The sequence below is a fragment of the Equus quagga genome, chromosome 3 (assembly GCF_021613505.1).
Source record: "Equus quagga isolate Etosha38 chromosome 3, UCLA_HA_Equagga_1.0, whole genome shotgun sequence".
Taxonomy (NCBI): Eukaryota; Metazoa; Chordata; class Mammalia; order Perissodactyla; family Equidae; genus Equus; species Equus quagga.
This window is the reverse complement of record NC_060269.1, coordinates 73,527,012-73,548,948: the sequence shown is the minus strand read 5'-3', so window position 1 is coordinate 73,548,948 and position 21,937 is coordinate 73,527,012. Positions and strand designations below refer to the sequence as shown.

Below are 21,937 nucleotides of genomic sequence, written 5' to 3'. Positions count from 1 at the left end.
TACTGATCCCACAAGGCTGATGGGAAGATTGGCTGAGTTAATGTGTTCCCTTCCCTTCCCTTCCGTAAAAACAGTAGGTTAGGAAGTGTAGATGCATGTGCTCTGGGAATCTAACAAGCAAGAGAAGTGGAATGATAACCCTTTTGTTGACAGTTGGTTTCATCATCTTCCTGTTGGGATAAGTTGCCTATCGTTTTCCTGCCCCACTCCAATCAGATTCCCCAAAAAAAGGACAGTAGTGGAGTTCTGTGGGCTAAAGTGGTGAGGAGAGTGTTATGGGAGATTCAGATTCAGGTCTTAACCTTGAAGAATGGGTGGTTCTAGATCAGGAAGAGAAGGAAGGGACGCTCCCAGGTGGCAGGATCGATTTGAGGAAAACCTGAGAAATGTGAATGAGTCTGACTGAGAGAGGTCGTGCCTGGGACTCCCGCCTGAGCCTGGTTTTGCTGTTTTGCCTCTCAGGAATGCTTTCCTCACCCCTCTCTCCTCCCCATCCCTTCCCTTGCTACATCCTACACTTCTTTTGGAGCTCAGCCCCCATTTCTTCCTCAGGAAGCTTGCTCTGACTCCTGACCAGGTCACATCCCTGTTATATGTCCTTTGTAAGCACTTCACAGTTAGGTGTTTACATTTGTTTGTGCGATTTTCTGATTAGTCTTCTCAGTCCCACTCTTTAAATCCCATAACAACAGAAGTTCTGTCTGTTTTGCACTTACTGTGGGTCCCTTTGCTCCCTGACTGCCTGCAGTGCATGGAACGTAGACGGGGCCTGGAAAATACTCACCGAATAAATGGGTGCATTTTGGTCGTCAGTGAGGGAATAGCCTGGGTAGCAGAGACGGTTTGTATTGGAGATTGCTAATCGCATGAAGTGCCAAGCCCTGTTATTCACTCATTTAATCCTTAAAAATAATGCTATGAAATCAAGTGTATTATTACTTTTGTTTTAAAGATGGAGAAGCTCATGTGCAGAGATGCTAAGCACCTTTGCCTGTTGACTCAACTAATGCGAGGCCACAGAGTGCTTGAGCCCAGCAGGCTGGCTTCAGAGCTTGGGTGTAACCCCGCTGCTCTGCTCCTTCAGGGGTAGAGGACAAAGTTAGGTACACAAACAAAGTCAGGACAGATTTCTGTTTGAAAATTGCAGATTTTTCAATTATCATCATCGTCCTCATCACTTCATGAGAAAAACTAAGCAGAAAAGAACTCCTTCTTGTGTCATGTCTCACATTCATGTTGATGCTGCATTCTACCAGAGTGATTTGGTCAAATTTACTCAGCAAGTAAACTGGACATTTCAAATTCTGATTCCCAGAAAATTCTAGACTGCTTCCCTTAATCAGTTCTTCCTTTAAAGAACCAGTATGTACTTTGCCAGAGCACGACGGAGTTGTTTTAAATAGAAGGAGGTGATTTGACTAAGTTTGGTATTATCTGAGACCCTTGGTTTCTATTTCTTACTCAGAAAGCAGATCTAGCTTGTGGTCCTCAGTGGGTATTGAGTCATAAAGCTCCTAGAAGAAAGGCTTAATTTCACCAAAGAAGCCAAGAAATCCTGAGCACCCCCAAGAATGATAGCTGTTACTCTAAAAATGTAGTTATTACCAGGAAATTAACAAAACCCAACAAAATATGGCACTCTGGAAAAAAGACTTACCCTAGGAATAGAAGTGGCCTGAATTGGTGATTTATTTCAGCCACCTCCATTTAGACAGGATTTTTCAAACATCTTCTCAGGGTAGTTGTGTTATTCAGAGATCTCTAGGTAGAGGAGTACATTACAGCAATAAGTAAGATAATAGTTGACACTTGTGTACTCTGTTATTTACTGGGCAGGCTTCTAAAGACTTTACATGTGTTAATATATTTAATCCTCCCAACAAACCTGTGAGGTCCTGTTACTATCTCCATTTGACAGATGAGGAACTACGCTCTGCCCAGGGTCACACAGCTAGTAAATGGTGGAACCTAGCTAGTCTGCCACTCAAATACATGCTCTTACAGTGTCGCTTGTAACTGATGACCCAAATTGTCACCTTTGTCTTCTTGGCTTTAATTGAAAGCTTTCCCTGTGTTTAAGCCATTCGTGTTTATTAAGAACCTCCTATGTTCAGACTCTTTCAAAAATAACCCAAACTTTCTGGCAGATATAGTTGTTTCCTATAACCTGAATTTTCAAGGGAACCACTGTTCAAAGAAGTAAAAGGGAGGCTGAGTAAAAATAATCAAATTCTCCATAGAACAGATAAGTGTCTAAATCAGTTGCAAATAGCTCTCGGTCACCATGGCATTTTGTGAAATGTGCCCTCCCCTAAGTTAGAATTCCTTTGTCTTCATTTGCCCTATAACCTGAAAGTGGTGTTTTTCCTGTCCCCACACTTCAGCTTTCTTCTCTCAGTCAGTATTTTGGAAAGTCCACAAAACCCAGGGACCTCCCTGTTGCTGCCCTGTGGTCTGTGTAAAACCAGATGACGCCACGCTGATGGAGCTCTTTCAAATGGATCACACAGCGCGTTAGTCACTGACAAATTTTTCAAGTTCTTTACCTCAGAGACTCCCCGGTTCCTCATTCTCGCCGCCCTTGGACCATGAAGTAATAGCAAGAGAAAGATGTGTGTACTCTTTGAGGACACCGCCCACCTCTTTTCTTCAGTGCCAATGACTGATTCCTTCATGGTGGTGACATTGAAGGGTCCAGTTTCCAAAGCCATTGGGCTTTAACCGCCAGATTCCTTCCGTTGTCCTGCTGAAGTGGAATGCCTACCTGACTTCACCCAAGTGAAGCATTTAGTCGTGCCCCACACTCTTGCATTCCTGTGCTCTGTGTACCTAAAAGTGAAATGACATGGTCTGTTTAGTGCTCTTCCACTGTCCATTTACTGCTGAAGTCCCCCCTGTGGAATATGCCATCATAACAAAGACTGATTTGAGATGTCAACGCCAAGGCGCAGAACTGGTGTCAACAATCCAGGGAGTGTAGAGGGGTGACCGCCAACTTTGGAGCAAACCCAGAACCTTTCATTCCCTGTCCTGCCCTCATGGGCAAAGGCTTTCTGCCTGTTAGAAAAGGGAAAGCACTAAGATCACAATTAGTTTTATGCCCAGGGGGCTTTTTTAAGTGCTATACCTGTTTAAGAAGTTATTTATTTGTACTTTGAGGTGGTCAAAACCTGATTTAGTTCTAAACGCTCTTTGGGATCAGCTCACTTTTCAGGGCCCGGAGGCTGCTCCGGGAGGGACCCTACTCCATGGGAAGGGCTGTTAACAGCTGGGAAGCAAACCTTTGCAGCAGCTCTGAGCCAAGCTTCAGGTAGAGAGACCCTGAGGTTTCCCGTGGAGCCACACTCCATTAGAGGGGAGTCTGTCCTTTGCCCACTGGGGAAACTCTCCTCCGGGGAGTGATCCCAGCTCTGATCAACTTCACCTCAACTCTTGTAATGAGAGATTGGATTGAGAAAAAATGCGTACCAAAAAAATCCTAACAAAACCCTACCTCAATGGAATATGAGTCCATTTGATGATTTATGATCAAAGTTGACTGACTGAAAGGGGTTCTGTCCATTTCCAAGAAATTTTATTGGCAAGTGCAAGTTCTTCCCTATATCAGGAAGACTTCCATCAAGGATCCATGGCTAGGTGGGATTCCTGTCTGCTCTCTTTTCCTTCTGAGTTAAGGGCTGCTTGTGCAGATAAGTATTTCTGATGATTGTGGAGTTGGGAGATACTGGATTCACGTCCTCAAAAAGAGACAGTGAGAGCTGAGGAGACAGGGTGACCAGCTCTTGCCAGTGTCAGCTCTGGAAGTTCTGCAGCCCGAGAACCCCTCAGCCCAGGCAGAGCAGGATGGCCGGTCACTGTTTGAGAAGAGAGAGTGCATTTCCAACAGTCTGGCTGAGTTTTTCACAGGATTCTGATTTGTAGGATTCGGGAAGGTAAAAATATGGCCATTGGTCTTTTCTGTTAGTATGATGTTAGTGTTGGGGCTTTCTTAAGGAAGGAATCTGTGATCTACTATAGGGGCTGGAGGACCAACTAGAAGAGAAAGGGTGTCCAAGCTCTCTGTACTTAAAATGTCATCATCTCCATGCTATTTCCTCTTTATTGATGATGTCATCATTTTAAAGGCATAACAATAAAAAAGATAAATTCCATAAATGGAAAAATCTGATTTTATAGAACAGAGCAAAACATGTCTCAAATCTAAGAATTTGCCCTTAGAGAGTACATGTATTTGAACGGAAGAAGCTTACTATGACCTGGGCATATGTAACTCAGTTATCAAAGCTCATAGCAGAGTGCGGCCAAAGGCTCAAGGATCCTGACAGATCGCCACAGGCCATGTCCGTGGGCTCGGTGTCCATGGCTGACCTTCAGAGCCAGGTCCTTGCAAGATGCATTCTCTGCCTGCTCTCAAGGCAGAGACTTAGGATGCCCTGCTTCTTCTCACCTTTCCCCTTCCCTTGATTTCCATGATCCATCAATCCCAATTCCTTTCTCTCAGATCTTTTGTCCAGCTATTTTTTTTCTTTTCGTGAGGAAGATTCACCCTGAGCCAACATCCATTGCCAAGACCCCTCTTTTTTTTTTTTTTGCTTGAGGAAGATCAGCCCTGAGCTAACATCCTGCCAGTCTTCCTCTACTTTGTATGTGGGATGCCTCCACAGCATGGCTAATGAGTGGAATAGGTCCATGCCCAGGATCCAAACCCGTGAACCCCAGACCGCAGAAGTGGAGATGTGGTGGTTTAACCACTCGGCCACAGGGCGGGCCCTTTTTTCCAGCTTTGAAGACTGAAAATTGTGATGAGAGTGCAGATGAGTGAGTGTTCTTGATTAGTAGGAAGGGGATGCTTCATGGCTACAGATGTGCTCTTTCAACTTTAACAGTGCATACTGTATTAAAAATGGTCTGCTTCCTGCCGCAGGCCTTTCACACATGGAACAACCGCCGCTAGCATTTTATTTCCATCCCATCATTTGTTCATCACATATTTTTAAAGACAGAGCTGTGGTCACATATGTACGGGTATGCCTAATTTTGTATCATACTTTTTATACTTACTGGCTTGTCATAAGCATTTTTCTGTGTTGCAGCATCATCAGCTATACTAACTTTTGAAATGTGCTTCTTATAGATCTGCAACTACGTGGGACCTGCAAAGGTTATTGTTCAGTTGGTCACAAATGGAAAACACACCCACCTGCATGCACACAGTTTAGTGGGAAAACACTGTGAGGACGGGATCTGCACGGTGACTGCTGGACCCAAGGACATGGTGGTCGGGTAAGTGAGGGTGTGCTGTCCCATGGAAGGTAGGAGCTGGTAGAACGTGCCACCCGAGGACTTTGACTGAACAGGCCCTTTTCATTGGGGGCTTTCCGAGACCCTCAAAAGGGTCTAAAAGTAAAAATTTGCACTCTCACTTAGACTCCGAGAAGTAAGGTGCCTACATTTCTGGATTTCCCTGAGACAGCCCAGTTTGCACCTGTGGTCTTGCCTCATTATTTATAGCACCCCACACCCCCTTTCACTCTCAAAAATGGCCCAGTTTGGATGATAAATTACATGGTGAATTGACCTGTGAGGCATTTGTGCCACTTTTAGCACTATTTTCCTTCTGGAAATAAAGATGAAGACAAATTAGAAGAAACCAACTATAGCAGAAATCAACACTTTGTGGACGGTTTTATACTCTTGATGATTCCTTTAAGAAACTGTTGATTCTGGATTTACAGTGTGAGCATTCTGAGTGTGAAGTGCATAGATAAGCATTGTTCCAGTTCTGTGCTGCTTGGAGAGGGCGCGCAGAGAAGAAGCCAAGCAATGCAAACTGGTTTTGGCATTCACTAGACTTGAAATGTAAATACAGAGTGACGTATTCATTTAAGGGTTGGTCAGACAGATAAAACAAGCAATTTTAAATGAAGTATTATAAAAATAGATTCAGTCCAAAACAAGTAAGAAATTTTTAATGAATTTTGTTTAATTTTTAAGAATGTCTTTCAGGGTTTCCTAATACTGCTTTAAATAGTTTGTGATAAAATCTCAGTTAATGTGGACTATTTACTCAAAAGAAAGGAGTTGTTTACATCAACTGTAATTAAGCTGATGCTGGTATTACAGGCTTTGAATTCCGATCAGGTTTCAAGTTGGTTGTTATTGGGGAGGTTGAGCTTTCATGTTCTTAGGTATTTCTGTTTGACTGTGAAAATATTCAAGTGTGAAAAACCTAGAGAGACATCTTTCTTTTAAGTCACTAAAATCTGATTCTTTTGATGTTATGAAAAAAAAAAAGACTCTAGATTGGAGGAAGAGCTTAAAATGATTTGAAAAATTCAGCTGTGCTTTATATGAACTTGTTTCCACGTGCTCTTGAAAGACTGGCCTGCTTCCTGTGGGCCGTCACAGCTGGTTCTTCTCCGTTTCGGAATGCCCTTCCAGTCCCTGCCCGCATGTCAGAGCTGAAATGCAGGGTCACGCTCAGAGCTTCAGACTGAGTGATCGCTTGGCGTTTCTGCAGAGTCGCTCCAATAGGCTGCTGTCAGGGTGAAGTGTTTCTTCTCTTTGGTCCTGTTTAGTCTGTGTGATAATCATATCCTTTAGAGGAAATTATAGATGGAGCTCCCTGCTAATAATACTTGTTTTTATGAAACTTCCAGCATGTTGTCTGTAATTTGGTGTTTCTGTGGTTTGACTAGTAATCTTTCCAGATTTTAGGAGGAACTAATGGTTATTTAATTTGGGACCTATAGCAGGAGGAGAAGTAAATTCCTTGTTTCCAAGGAAAGTGAGAAAATCCTTTACTTTCTTGTAGTGCTGGAATGTGGGGTTCAGTAGTTGGAAAAACTCCTTAATTTACTTATTCATTCATTCATTCAGCAAACATTTTGAGCATCTAAGCTCCTCAATTTGATCATCAAGATGTCTGCTCATAGTTCTGTGGGATTTTCTAACCCTCTATGATTGTTTCACTGAGAAACTTAATCAAGGGGATGCCACTTCAGAGTTACAATAGACACAGTAGGCTTTCCTGTTCAGAGTGTTTATAAAACATCACTGTTTTTGTAGTTTGATTTTTAACTGAGAAACTTTTGCTTACAGTGTTTTCCAAAAGACAGTGTTTCCTTCATGATTCGTCTTTCTTATTTTTTTTTTTAAGTTTCCAATGTCAGAACCTGTTGTGTTTTAGTAGAAAGGATATCATGCAAGTAGAGTGGAAACCAGAATTCTGTTTCTAGTTCTGTCGTTGTCAAACGGTAGGACTGGGGGAAATTGGCATAACTTCTTGGGGACTTCTTTCCCTATTAAAATAGGAGTGTTGGGCTACAGAATTTATCTCCAGGCCCTCTGCATTTCCAAAATTCTAGGCTGAACTAACGTTAGCTAATATTATGAAATAGCATGAGCAGACTTGCCACATGTGTGTTTATGGTATGTCATCAATTATTATTATTTAGTTCTAACTTGCAGGTAAGAATAGCGCATAGAGAAATTTAGGAAGATAGCCAGAGTTATTCTTTAGACTTGTCAATACTAGAAATGGAACCAAGATAACCTGTTTTCAATAATACAGCTTAGCCTGAGTACATGGACTCACCAGCAGAGCACCGATCCTCCACATCAAAAGAGACATATAAAAATGGATGCTGAGAAGATACATAACCTTTAACTGATCAAAACCAAAAGAATTCCCTTTCTTTGGGGTTCTCGATAAAATTTAGTTTCTATTTTCAAAGGTATTTTATCTGTATTAGAATATTCATGTTTTGGATAACTAAGTAATGATTGTAGATTTGATTGCTTTAACTTGGGGGATTGGCCTTTTTAATTTTTTTTAGTTAGCTCTAATTTTGTCTTTCTATTTCTTATTCTTAGTGCCTATCCTCCTAAAAGTAAGCGTAGTTTGGTATTTTATTTTCAGCCCTCAATGTGCGTGTTTGTTTCAGCAGCATTTGAGTTCTCTGAAGTCTTCCTTCAGTGGACACTCTCTGCTCCCTGACTTGGCTGCCAGCCCCTCCTCTCCAGTAATCGCCACCCCTCGGCTGGCCCTGCAGCCCTGATTTAGAGAGATCTCAAGTCTGTCTGTCTTTTTTTTTTTTTGCGTAAGGTAATATTTACAGCATATACCAGTTGGTAAGCACTAGAAGTATATATGTCAGTACAAAAACACAGCAGAGATACAGGTCTCCCTCAAAGAGCTGGTGCAGATCGTGTTAAATGGCTGTTTCTGGGGATTCAAAAACACTTGATTATTGGAAATTTCATGTGGTTCAAGTGGACAAAGTACGGACTGAGATAAGTATCCAACTTCCAAATTAGAGTGTTCACTGTGACTCAGGGGCTGCTTTCACACCTCAGCCAGCGTGAAGTCAGTGTGGAGCCCTGAGAGGAAGGCAGGCTGGATGGGGGGCCGCTTTGGAATCCCAGCCCATGGCTGCGGGCACTTGGAGCTGCCCGCGGGCAGCAGGTTCCCAGATGGTGCCGATGGAAACAGCTGGACAGGGCAGAGGATTTCAAACCTGGCTGCTCGTTGAAGTCATCTTTGGTCACGTTATAAAAATACTGACACCAGGCCCTACTCCCAGAGATTCTTTTTTTTTTTAGTAAGAAAATGATTTATTTATTTTTTCATTCAAGTTCAGTATCTTTCTAGGAAGAGTCCTTGATATAATCACGCAGTTTTCAGCAGGGAGAAAGTTAAGTTCTTTTTTTCTTTCAATGTATTTAAACTGAAAAAAAGAAAAAAAACCAGTTCACCCATTTCTCCCACCCCTTACTGCCCATCTATGGCAACCACCAATCTGTTCTCTGTTATCTATGAGCTTGGTTTTTTATTTTTTGGTTTTTCGGGTTTTTTTAGATTCCGCATATAAGACAGATCACACTGTTTTTATCTTTCTCTGACTTATTTCACTTAGCATAATACCCTTCACATCCATCCATGTTGTCACAAACGATAAGATTTCATTCTTTTTCATGGCTGAATAATATTCCACTGTGTATATATACCACAATTTCTTTATCCATTCATCCATCAATGGACAGTTAAGTTGCTTCCATATCTTGACAATTGTAAATATTGATGCAATGAACATAGGTGTGTTGCATGTATCTTTTTGAATTAGTTTTTGTTTTCTTTGGATAAATACCCAGAAGTGGAATTGTTGGATCATATGGTAGTTCTAATTTTAATTTTTTTGAGGAACCTCGATACTGTTTTTCCATAATGGCTGCACCAATTTACATCCCTGATTCTGATCTCTTGGTCTCGCACAGTGTGGGGCACTGGTTCCCAAACTTTAGGCTGCATCAGAATCACCTAGAGGATTTGATAAAATACAGATTGCTAAGCCCCAGCCTTAGAGTTTCTGATTCAATGGTTTTGGGATATGGCCCAACAGTTAGCATTTTAATAAGTTCTTAGGTAATGCTGATAGTGCTGGTCAAAAGACGACACTTTGAAAATCACTGCTATGGAAGAAAACAGCATTTTGAGTAAGAAACAGGATTGTAGTCCCAGTCCTATTGTTAGCTGTGATAACCTTTTTATAATTTTTGTCAGGTTTTATTGAAGTATAATTTAAATGCTGTAATATTCACCCTTTAAAGCGTACAGTTCTAAGAATTTTGACAGATACCCATATAAGCCCTACAATCAAGGCACACATAGTTCTGTCCCCCCACATCCCTGTGTGCCCTGTGGAGGCAGCTCTTCACCTCCAGGACCGGCCCCAGCTCTCTTTTCTATCCCTAAAGTTTTGCCTTTTCCAGAATGACTTACAAATGGAATCCTTCTTTCACTTAACCTAATGCATCTGAGCTTCCTCCAGCTTGTTGTGTGTATCAGCAGTTTATTCCTTTAAATTACCAAGCAGTATGCATTGTATCGATATCTCACAGTTTGTTTATCCATCCACCTGTTGAAGAACATTTGGTTTGTTTCCAGGTGTTGATGGCAAAGCCACTTTTTGTGTGAACATAAGTTTTCATTTCTCTTGGGCTTGGGTAAATATTGAGAATGAAATTGTGGCAATGTATGTTAATAGTACGTTTGTTTTATTAAGAAACTGCTAAATTGTTTTCCCTGGTGGCTGTACCATTTTGCATTCTCATGTATTAACATTTATGATCCTCAGTTTTTTCTGTTGCGTGTGCTAATAATAATGTCTGCTCTCATTTTTTTACATTTTATTATAGAAATTTTCAAGCATATGCAAAAGTAGAATAGCATAATGAGCCCCCGTTGTACCTATCACTCAGCTTCAACGATGAATTATTACATGTCCGATCTTCATTTAAATACACTCCTACCTAGATATCTTTCAGTTATTGATGTCTGATTTAGTTCCATTGTGGTAAGAGAATATTTGGTATGATTTGAATCCTTTTAAATTTATTGAGACTTGTTTTATGGCTCAGAACGTTAGTAAATGTTCCTTGTGCCCTTAAGAAGAATGATTCACCCGATCAGGGTGAGTGAATGCTCTGGGAATGTGAGTTAGGCCAAGCTGTTTGATAGTCTTGTTCAAGTCTGCCACAGCCTTACTTCTTTTCTCTTTACTTGTCCTATCAATTATTGACAATTTAATGTATTATATTAAATGTAACCTCTGACTGTGTTTACAGATACGTCTGTTTCTCCTTACAGTTTTGTAACATTTTGCTTCTTGTATTATGAAGCTCTTTGATTAGATACGTCAGCATTTAGGATTCCTATGTCTTCCTAATGAACTGACCCCTTTATCATTAGGAAGTGACCCTCTTTTATCCCTAGTAATATTCTTTGATCTAAAATCTACCATGACTGATGCTAATAGAGCCATTTCAGCTTTCTTTTGATTAATGTTAGCTTGGAACATTTTTTTTCCTCCTCTTAGTTTTAACCTATTCATGTCTTTATATTCAAAGTAAACATGCACTACATATAGTTGTCGTACTTTTTTCTGTCTGACACTTCTTGCCTTTTAATTGGGTGTTTAATTTTTTAGCAGTTGTTTTAAGATTTATACCATACATCTTTAACTTATCCTAGCCTACTTTTTTTCTTTTTGAGGAAGATTAGCCCTGAGCTAACTACTGCCAGTCCTCCTCTTTTTGCTGAGGAAGACTGGCCCTGAGCTAACATCGTGCCCATCTTCCTCTACTTTATATGTGGGACGCCTACCACAGCATGGCGTGCCAAGTGGTGCCATGTCCGCACCTGGGATCCAAACTGGCGAACCCCGAGCTGCCAAGAAGCAGAACATGCGAACTTAACCGCTGTGCCACCGGCCAGCCCCATCCTAGCCTACTTTTAAGTGACATCACACGCGTATAGCATGTGGACAGTATACTTTCATTTCCTTTCTCTTGGCCTTTATGCTCTTGTGTCATGTATTTTACATCTATGTATGTTACACATCCCAAAGATATTGTTTTATGTTTTTGCTTTAAACGGTCAATTATTTTTTAAAGAAATTTTACATAAGGAAACAAGTGTTTATATTTACCCCATAGGGCTCTCTTCATTCGGTGTCGTACGTCAAGGTTCCCTCCTGGTGTCATTTTCTTCTACCTAAAGCCCTTCCTTGAGTTTCTCTTGCACTGCTGGTCTGCTGCTGATCAGTTCTTTCAGTTGTTGAACATCTTGAAACTCTTTATTTCATTTTTGTTTTTCAAACACATTTTTTGAAGAGTCTAGAATTCTAGGTTGACAGTGTTTCCACACCCTGAAAGCTGCTGCCCGAGGGTCTCCTGGCGTGCCTCGTTTCCAGCAGGAAGTCTCCTGTCGTTCCTATTTTCATTCCTCACCACAAGGTGTGTCATTTTTTTCTCTATCAGCTTTTCAGTTTTTCTCTTCATTACTAATTCTAAGCAATTTGATTATAATGAGCTTTAGCGTAGGTTTCTCCATGCTTCTTGTGCTTTGGGGTTCATTGAGATTCTTGGATCTCTGGGTTTATAGTTTATATTAAATTTTAAAACATTTCAGCCATTATTTTTTAAAATATTTTTTCCATCGTCTCTTCTTTTTCCCCTTCTTCTGGAACACCAATTACTTGTCTATTTGGCCATTTGAAATTGTCCCACAGCTCCTTGCTGATATGTGCTTTTTTTATTTTTTCATCTTTTTTCTGTGTTTCATTTATATTACTGCGTCCTCAAGTTCACTAATCTTTTTGTCTGTTGTGTCAAATATGTTCTTAGTCCCATATAGTGTATTTTTTTCCTGAAAGATTGGCACCTGAGCTACAACTGTTGCTGATCTTTTTTTTCTGCTTTTTCTCCCCAAATCCCCCCCGTACATAGTTGCATATTTTAGCTGTAGGTCCTTCTAGTTGTGGCATGTAGGACGCTGCCTCAGCATGGCCTTATGAGCGGTGCCACGTCTGTGCCCAGGATCCGAACCAGCGAAACCCTGGGCCGCCGAAGCAGAGCGCGTGAGCTTAACCACTCGGCCATGGGGCCGGCCCCCATAGGTGGTGTATTTTTTCTTCTCAGACATTGTAGTTTTCATCTCTATAGGTTTGTTTGGTGTCTTTTTTATATCTTCCTTATCTCTCCTTAACGTACTAATGCTTTCTACCTTTTTGACCATGTGGAATATAGTAGCTATTCAATGTACTTGTCTACAAATTCTGTGTTGTGTCTCGTTTCTGGGTCAGTTTCTATTGATTTGTTTTTATTCTTATTATGTGTTGTATTTTCCTACTTCTTTGCATGCCTGGTAATTTTTGATTGAATGAGAGACATTTTGAATTTTGGATTATTGCATGCTGGATTTTTTCTTGGTATGCCTTTAAACATTTTTGAGCATTGGGATGAAGTTAAATTTGGCAACAGTTTGATCCTCTCTAGACTTACTTTTAAACTTCGTTAGGGAGATCAGAGCAGCCTCTGGTCTAGGGTTAATTTGTCACCGTGACTAAGGCAGTGCCTTTCCGAGTGTTCATCCTCACGGTCCGTGTATGACAGGATTTCTTGAGCTGTTCCAGGCCTGGGTGTGCTCCGAGAATCGTTTTGCCTGCTCCTTTCTGGTGGTTCTTCTCCCCGCCTTGGGTCATTTGCTTATACGCATGCTCTGATAGTACTCAGCTGAGCACTCTAGGCGGAGCCCGGTACCTCTCTGAGTCTCTCTCTGTGTGGGTCTTTCATCTCTGACGTTCTGCTTGTAAATTCTAGCCTCCTTGGCCTCTTCTGTCTCCTCAACTCAGGGAAATCTCCAGGCCCTGTTTGGGGTCCCCTTTCCTGTGCTGCAGCCTGGACACTCTAGGCATTAAGGCAGCATATTTTTAGGATTCACCTTGTTCATTTCCCTTTTCTTAAGGATCACTATCTTATGCTGCCTGTTGTCCAGTGTCTGAAAACCATTTTTCATGTTTTTTCATTGTTTACAGTAAGAGGTTCAGTCTGTCTCTGTTACTCCATCATTACCTGAAGCAGAAGACTGACTTCTGTATTGTTTCATTTATCACCAGAGCAAATCCACTATCCACATAGTGAATAATAAGGATGATGCCTTTTTCACAGTGATTAAATTAAATAATATCCATGAATTGCATTTTTTGGATGGTAACATGTAAAGTGCTACACAGATCTTTGTCATTGCCCTTAGCTAGAAGATATCCTCATTTTCCTGTAGTTGTGGAGTAAGGCCTAAAAGGCCAAAAGGTGGAGGTGTTCTTTCTGAAAAAGGGCCCATGCCTCCATGCATGTGAGTATGTCGTGGTGCGTATTTTTCTGTGCTGTATTAATTTATTCATGCATTCATTTGTTCCACCATTTATAAGACACCTGTGTGTCAAGTGCTGTTCCAGGCCCTGGAGGTCTCTGCCCTCGAGGAGCGTGTATTCTGCTGGTGTGCTTCCTTCTCTGTGGGCCTCAGCTGCCCTGCTCGTCCTGTCACTGTCTGGACACGTCTCACATTCTGTCTGTGAGCCTCTGTCTCATTCTACCCTCACCTCTTATATTTTCTTTCCCTAGTTTAGCTGGTCTTCCCAAGTTATCTTATTCTTTGTTTCATTCAATCCAGTTGTCGTAAGATTTCTATCTTTCCTCTACTGATATTTTTTTTTCTTTCTGAGTAAAAGCCAGAGGAAAAGAAAAGCCCTTTAAACAGCTTGCAAGGCTTTAAAGACCTAGACCCCGTTTACCTCTTTGCACTCCTCGCTTCCTGCTGCCCGCCGTTCATTTCCTTCCAGCTGCCTTGGCCTTTTGCCCTTGTTGTCATTTGAAGGCACCAGGCATGGTCCTCCTGCAGGCTCTTCACACTTGTTCTTCCTCTGCCTTCCATGCTCTTCTTCAAGATAGCCACGCCCCCTCACTTTTCCAGGTCTTTTCTCAGGCGTCGTCTTTTCAGTGAGGCCCTTTCTGTCCTCTCCCTATGTTAAAGTGCCATGCCTTCCACTACTGCCTTTCCTAGTCCCTATTCCTACTTTCCTTTTCTTGGTAACGCTTACTGCTTCTCAGTCATGCTGTACCGTTTGCTTGTTTGTTTCATCTGTGGTTGCACTAGCACGTGCACTGTCTAGTAGGGCCTCCCTCCCTGCTGACCTGAGCACCCAGGACGCTGCCTGGCACTCAGAAGGAGCTGAGTGAATATCTGTTGGATGGATGGGCCTCCTTGGTAAAGTGCTTTTTTGTTTGTCTGTTGTATTACATTTGTTGAATATACTTATTTGTTTCATATACTTTATTTTAAAAATGAATGACTGGAGCATTTTATATATTTTCTTAAAAATCCCTTCAGTTGCTTTAGTTAGCTTGTTAACATATTTTGTTCTGTAGGTATGTAGCCTTCACAAGATAACTGGTATTCCACCCCTGGTTGCAGGTGTCCCTTCAGGCCCCAGCACCTGGGGAATTAGATGATATTCTAGTGCTAATAAATCATTCCAACCTTGCAGATAACCCAGGAGGAGATGGGATTCCAGGTAGACCCATCCAGAAACCCACGGATGATCCAGAAGCAAAAAAAGAGAAAAACCCTTCTAAATGTAGTATTCCTCCTTCTTAAAAAAACTTTAAACAATTCTAAATTTTTCTAAAAATTCTAAATATTTCTAAAATATTACTAAATTTAAAAATTTAGTAATATTTTAGGACTTAAAAATTCTTTTCATGCATCTCTCCTAGAAAATACTTTAAAATGTGTTTAGGTAAAACTTCCTTATTTTAAGATATGTTTACATATATACCTTACTTTCTTAATCTTAATTTGAAAGTCTAATAAGCTCTGAAGAACAGAAGATTTTTCTCACAGACTCATTTGGTGGCAAAACCCAAAAATCAGTCTGACCTGATATGCAGCTGATTATGGTCTTTATTATTCCATTTGGTAAGTCTGTTTATATGTTTCACAGCAGAAATAGTCGTGTGTTTGATTATAGGGGAGTCCCTAGCGATTGAGGACTTCTGTATTTTATCTAAATTCACTTTGCTACCCTGAAGCCAGACTCCAGTATTGACTGCCTAACTTTTGGTGGTTGTTGTTGCTGTTATTTTCCTCCAGTTTTGCAAACCTGGGTATACTTCATGTGACAAAGAAAAAAGTATTTGAAACACTGGAAGCCCGAATGACAGAGGCCTGTGTCAGGGGCTATAACCCCGAAATTTTGGTGCATCCTGATCTTCGTTATTTGCAGGCAGAAGGCGGAGGAGACCGGCAGCTCACGGGTGAGTGTCCCTCTCCCAGCCGCGATCCTTTGAGAGCTCAGGCTCTCCTTTTCTTGTGTGTAGACCACATGCTCATCTGTATGCCCTGGGTTTCTCCTTCTCCCGTCTATACCCCAGGCTACTCCAACCCTTTCCCTGCTCAGGAAACTGACGGCCTCCTGCTACTTCTAGAATAAAATCTCTGTCTCCATGGACTGGCGGACAAGGCCCTCACAGTCTGGTCCCAGCCACCTTTCCAGTGTCATCTCCAATCCCACCCTGTACCCACCTTTCCCCATCACTGCCGCCTGAACGTTGATGCATATTCTTACCTTTGTATGTGTCTTCTGCTGAAAGCACCCCACCCTTGGCTTATCAACCTGTCAAGACCAATTCATAATTCAAAACCTAGTTCAAAGAACACCTCCTCTGCTATGCTACGGCCCCACCCCCAGCTCACCTTATCATAAGGAATCTTTCTTTGGGCTCTTCGGGCACATTATAAACTGTTCTCTTTATCATAGAAATGCTATAATTTTATGTATTACTGCCTTTACTCATATTTTTTCTTTCAACCCTAGTCCTTGCCCCACCACGTGCGCCATTTCTGCTTTTCTACGTTGTCCTTTAGTCTGGCCATCCTGTCATTGTTCTCCTGCTCAGGTGATCCAAAACCAATCATCAGTTTTCCAGTAAACATGCTCCATCTTCTGATATCCAGACTCAAAACCTTCACATCATCTTTGACTCCTCCCTCCCACCGGTTTGTGGTCCAGCTGTTCTGTGCTCGCTGTGGTGCTCCACTCCTCACTCCGTCGTCATTGCTCTGTCTCTGTCCCTCCCCACTTGTACTGCAGTTTACAGCCTATGGCCAGATGGATCTTACTAAAGTCTATATACCTCACCACTATCAGTGCTGCCCCATTGCCTACAAGGTCCAAATCCTGGAAGCCGGCATTTTAGGCCTCCTAAGAGCTGGCGCCAGTCTGCGTTTTCCACTCTGTTTCCCACTACATCCCTTCATGTCAAACAGAGCTACTCTACAGAAGCCCCGTGGTTTCTCACTGCCTCGCCTTGGCACACTCTTGCTATCCTGGCCGTTCTCTCTTTCTGGAATGCCCTTATTCACTCTCTTCATAAGTTCAAGTTCTACCATCCCTTCAAGATTTAGAGCAAATATGTCTTCTGCTTCAAAGCCTCTGTTTTCTTCGCTCCTTTGAAATCCCATATCACTTCCTCTGTAGTTCTTTTACAGTGCTTGTCACTGGAATTATCACCTCTTATGGTATTATAAGTTAAATATGACTATATCCATCAGGAGGGAAGGAAGGAGCCAAATGCTGCTGAATTATTCAGTTCCTCCGAAAGTGTTTTCTGAGTTCCTGCTGTCTGCCAGGCACTGCACTAGGCCCTGTGGGATGAGCACAGTCCCTGCGCTCAGAGAGCTCTCGGAATACTTAAGTTTCACATTTCTCAATACAGCTGATACATGGGCTGATTGCATTCCGTTCTGTCACATCCTTTGTCCTTTAACTCTTCTTGTATGGAGAAAAGGGAGAGGTCGGGAGAAGATAGGAAAGGACAGAGGCAGTTTGATACATGGAGGACACTTTACTATCCTCCGGAGAAAACACAGATCTTCTACTGATGCCTTTAATTTTGAATGACATAGTGAGACAATTTTTTAAATGTTATTAGCAATATGAAGAATTTCAAAAGAAAAAAACAGATTTTTATTTTAAATTTATGTTCTTTATTTGGGCCTTATAAAAGCATCCTATGTAAAATGTTCGCGCTCTGCTCTTTCCCTGGGCGTGGACACTCTGGCTGTCTCTGGCCCTAGATCGGGAAAAGGAGGTCATCCACCAGGCAGCTCTTCAGCAGACGAAGGAGATGGACCTCAGCGTGGTGCGACTCATGTTCACGGCGTTTCTTCCGGACAGCACGGGCAGCTTCACACGGCGCCTGGAACCCGTGGTGTCGGACGCCATCTACGACAGCAGTGAGTGCTTCACTTCTAACAGGAGGTAGCTCGGGAACATGTCAAGAGCAGACTTCCAGCCCTGCCCTGGCAGTTGCTTGCTACCTCCGAGTCCTGGGGCAGATAACTTAATCACTTGGAGCCTCACAGTGATACTTAGAAAAGGGGAATACTAAAATCTAGCTGAAAAAGTCGGTGCCTCGTTCAAAGTGAAACGTAGTGATGCGCTCAGTAGATGTCGCCCTCCTTCCTCAGATGGGTGTGTTAGTCTGTGACATGCAATACCAAATCGCCTCTTATTTTTTAATTCCTTGCTATGAGGATATATTGTTGGTACTCTTAGATGGGAAAAGTATCTCAATTTTTTAATTTGAGGCTCTGAAGAGAAGTTAATAAAAGACAACTGTTATTCTTATCCATCTTCGTTCTCGCATGTTATACCTTTATCAAGATAGGAACTTTATCAAGAAAGAAGTGAGCAGTATAGATATGTGGCTTCAAAATTCTATTTCACTCTATGGTTCATAGAATTTTTTAGAAGAATTTTACAATGGTCTTCAGCATTTATCATGTAGATTTCTTGTTTCGTATGCAAGGAATTTGTTAAACAGATATTCCCAAAAAGCCTGTAAAGGCAATATTTAGGCTCATTGGAAGTTTATAGAGCTTTCTCTGACTAGAACACGCCATACTCCAACTACAACAACTAACTGATTTCTCTAATTTAAACAAGTTTGAAGGGAAGCGAAAGAGTTATAAAATCATGTAGACTCGTATACCAAAGATCACCTTAAAATGCAGCTGCTGGAGCAAAAAAAAAAAGGAAGCTTCATACTATTACCACATGAAACTTTTGCTCCCTAACCACACAGAATTCTAATTTAGTTTGGGGAAAAGAAATACAACATCTCCATTTTTCTTTTCTGTAAAATAAAAGTTAATAAATAGTTTAAGAAAATTTTGCTTTTCCTAAAGTTCTAGGACTCTTGTAAATAGTATATCAGTATCCTGGGAATAAATTGGGGGTCAAAGACTTGACCTAATTGAAATCCCACAAATCAATTGGCTTGGTACTTCCTGAAACATCAGAAATGCTCTTTCTCTTTCTGTATTAATCTCTTCTACTGTGCTAGCGGGAGAAGCAAATCCTGCTCCTTTCGACCTCCTCTCCTTTGGTGATGTTAAATGACCCAGGCCCAAGAAGTGCTCAGAGAGCTTCAGAAGGCAGTTTTCTTTTATTTCTGTCCTTGTTAAAGCAATACGAGTGAACGCATCTACTTACACTTTCTTTTGGTTGATGTGTGCTAAGGGCAGGGTCCCTCCTAGGAGAATGGCTTGTGGAGCTCAGGATAAACCCTGATGTTTGTTGTTTTTCTCCTGTGGACAGAAGCCCCCAATGCCTCCAACTTGAAGATTGTCAGGATGGACAGGACAGCTGGATGCGTGACTGGAGGGGAAGAGATTTATCTTCTCTGTGACAAGGTTCAGAAAGGTAAACACGGGCTCTGACCTTAGGAGATGAAGTGGTTCTGAGTGTGTCTGTGAGCCGCTTCGGCAGTGGACCCGGTAATCTCTCTCTCCTGCCATAGAACTCCTTGAAAATGTTTACACATTGATCTCCAAATTGAAGTTGTCTGTGTTATTTTTTTTTTAGCCCAACAAATTCATTTTAAAATTTTCAGCAGAAGTAAAGGGAAATAAGAAAATAGTGATAATTGTAATCAGTGACATTTCAGTGTTTTTCTGCTTTAAACTTTCCTATCTGAACTTAAAATAAATGAGTAATAGCTGAAGCTTGACATGCACACACACACAGACACAATAATGTTTTACGTAGCATAGAATGTCTCATGTTACTCTTACGGTGCTTTGTTGCAACACTGAGAGAGCCTCTCCGTGCACTTTCACACGACACTCTGATGTCAGTTAAGAAAAAGAGAATAAGGGCTATAGGGAAATGCTCAGAGTGTGTTTCTCTCGTAATTTCACTTTCAGAAAAGGTTCTAGCATTTCTCTCTCGTTAGGGGTAGTACGAGATTGATAAATTAGCAGAAGCTGGAGGGGGTTGTGTTATTTTCTCAAGCTTCACTACTTTTTAAAATAAAATAACAGAAAGTCTGGTGAGTAAAGATCTACGCACTACAAAGTGATGAGCATTTTCAAAGTAAGCAGATGCATAACTGGAAATATAGCCCCTAAATAAAATAACCATGGCTTAAAAAAAAATTTTCATGTGAGGCTACGTCCTCTGAGGTAGAAAGTCAGAAAAGATAGGCTCAAATTTTAAAAGTATATATCTTCATCCAAAAGAAGTTCACACTTTCTCTGCATGTCCTGGTGTCAGCTTCTTTTCAGCCTCTCTGTCCAAGTGATATGCATTTCCAGATTCCTGGGTGTGCATATTATGAGTAGACACAATCTGAGGCCCTTTATTTGTAAATGTGATTCTTACTCATTATAATTTCATTGGAATGGCTTGTTAAGAGAAGTCTTGCACCTGGTTTAAGGGATCTCAAGAACCAGGTCCAGGGTAGTCCTACCTGAAGGCAAAGGAATGGACCAGGAGATAATGAGGTATTTTATCCAACCCTAATATTTCTGAAATTCTACTTAAATGGAAATATAAACTTCCAGTTTTTGTAAATCAGTAGTGTAGTCCTTCCTGTGAAATGGGAGGTGAAGCCAGGGAGATGCCAACCTGAGTTACATTGTCATATTTCTGCAGAATTAGAATCCATCACTGAAGTGTGAATTTAGGCATTCTAATTTAATCTGAAGGGACTTGACCAACATAATATTAACAGTTTCTCAATCTAGACTAATAAGTATCATAGCGAGGCAGTATAGTAGAATGTTTAACAGCCTGGAGTCTGAAACTATAGTGTGTTCAAATCCTGGCTTCTCTATTTACCAGCTGCTCAGCCGTGGATAGGCTATCTAACCTCTCTGGACTCAAGTTTCTCTTCTGCAAAATGAAGATATTAATAGCACATCTGCATCACAGACATACACACACACACACACACACACACACACACAAATCACTTAGAACACGTCCGCCATACGGTGAACTTTATACAAGGTGAGTAGTATTATGTAAATCTATATTGAGTTGACTCACCTTTGAGACTGATACTCCTCGCTCTTCATATTTCTCAGGAATTAATTGGTTTAGGGATGGAGAAGTGGAAAGGTCAAAGACTGATTAAGAGAAAACTCAGATTGAATAGGTAAAATTAGCATTCTGTCATCCTCAATGAAACTTGGGGCCCATTACTGTGGTAACTAATAAAAATTCAGTAGTAGAATTTTAAATGATTCAAAAGTCTGTTTCACTTTAATTACTCTCAAAAAAGTTTAAGTTCATAGTAGGTAGAATTTCGAACCAGCTTTATTTTTTCAGCATGTTTATAAATATTATTACACCATGTGAAATTACACACCTGAATGTGGCTGTTTGCAGATGACATCCAGATCCGATTTTATGAAGAGGAAGAAAATGGTGGAATCTGGGAAGGATTTGGAGATTTCTCCCCCACAGACGTTCATAGACAAGTAAGTGGATGATGATGATGATTTTACATTCTCTGCCTTGCTGAAATTCAGTACTTAGTTTCCATATATGAAAAAGGCAAAATCATAAGTATTTATTGAACATTATAAAAGAGTACTATTTTTAAGACTCTTGCATTTCTTCCAGAAAAGTTCCCTACCATAGAATTCTGGGCAAGCCTCTCTTAGGCCGTTGACTCTGAGACCTTGCAAGACATTTCAGTTGAGATCTGATCACCTGACCTTAAGGCAGGGGCCCTCAGACCCTTGGCTGCAAATGTTTTAAGTGTGTGTATCACTCTGCTCAGGCCACCACAACAACGTACCACAGACTGGGTGGAGCCAACAGCAGAAACTTATTTTCTTACAATTCTGGAGGCTGGAAGGCCCAGATCGAGGTCTGACAGACAGGGTCGATTTCTGGTGAGAGCTGTCTTCCTGGCTTGTAGACAGCCGCCGCCTTCCTGTGTCTTCACGTGGCAGAGAGAGAGGGAGCTTTCTTCCGATAAGAACACTAATCCTATCTGATCATGGTCCTACCCTTATGACTTCATTTAACCTCAGTAATTTCTGCAATGGCCCTGTCTCCAGGTGCAGCCACCCTGGGGGCTAGGGCTTCAGCATGTGAATTTTAGGGGAAGACAGTCAGTCCATAACAGTGTTCTACCAGAGTAATTATGGTGAGATCTGTTAAAAGGGTATTCTAATGAAAAGTCTTGAAAGCGGGAGTCTTCTGGTTGAGGCTGATGTCATCATGATAAATCAAGATTT

The 21,937-nt window shown here is 41.4% G+C and overlaps 1 protein-coding gene across 3 annotated transcripts in view; it reads left to right on the top strand.

Moving 5' to 3' along the window:
• The window catches only part of NFKB1 (nuclear factor kappa B subunit 1), a 103,509-nt gene that overhangs the window by 50,137 nt on the left and 31,435 nt on the right, over positions 1–21,937 (top strand). For all 3 annotated transcript variants that reach the window (XM_046656076.1, XM_046656074.1, XM_046656075.1), the window contains 5 exons: positions 5,135–5,283; positions 15,491–15,654; positions 17,477–17,635; positions 19,002–19,106; positions 21,078–21,169. In XM_046656076.1, coding sequence (XP_046512032.1) covers positions 5,135–5,283; positions 15,491–15,654; positions 17,477–17,635; positions 19,002–19,106; positions 21,078–21,169 — 669 coding nt within the window. The remainder of the gene's footprint in view (positions 1–5,134; positions 5,284–15,490; positions 15,655–17,476; positions 17,636–19,001; positions 19,107–21,077; positions 21,170–21,937) is intronic.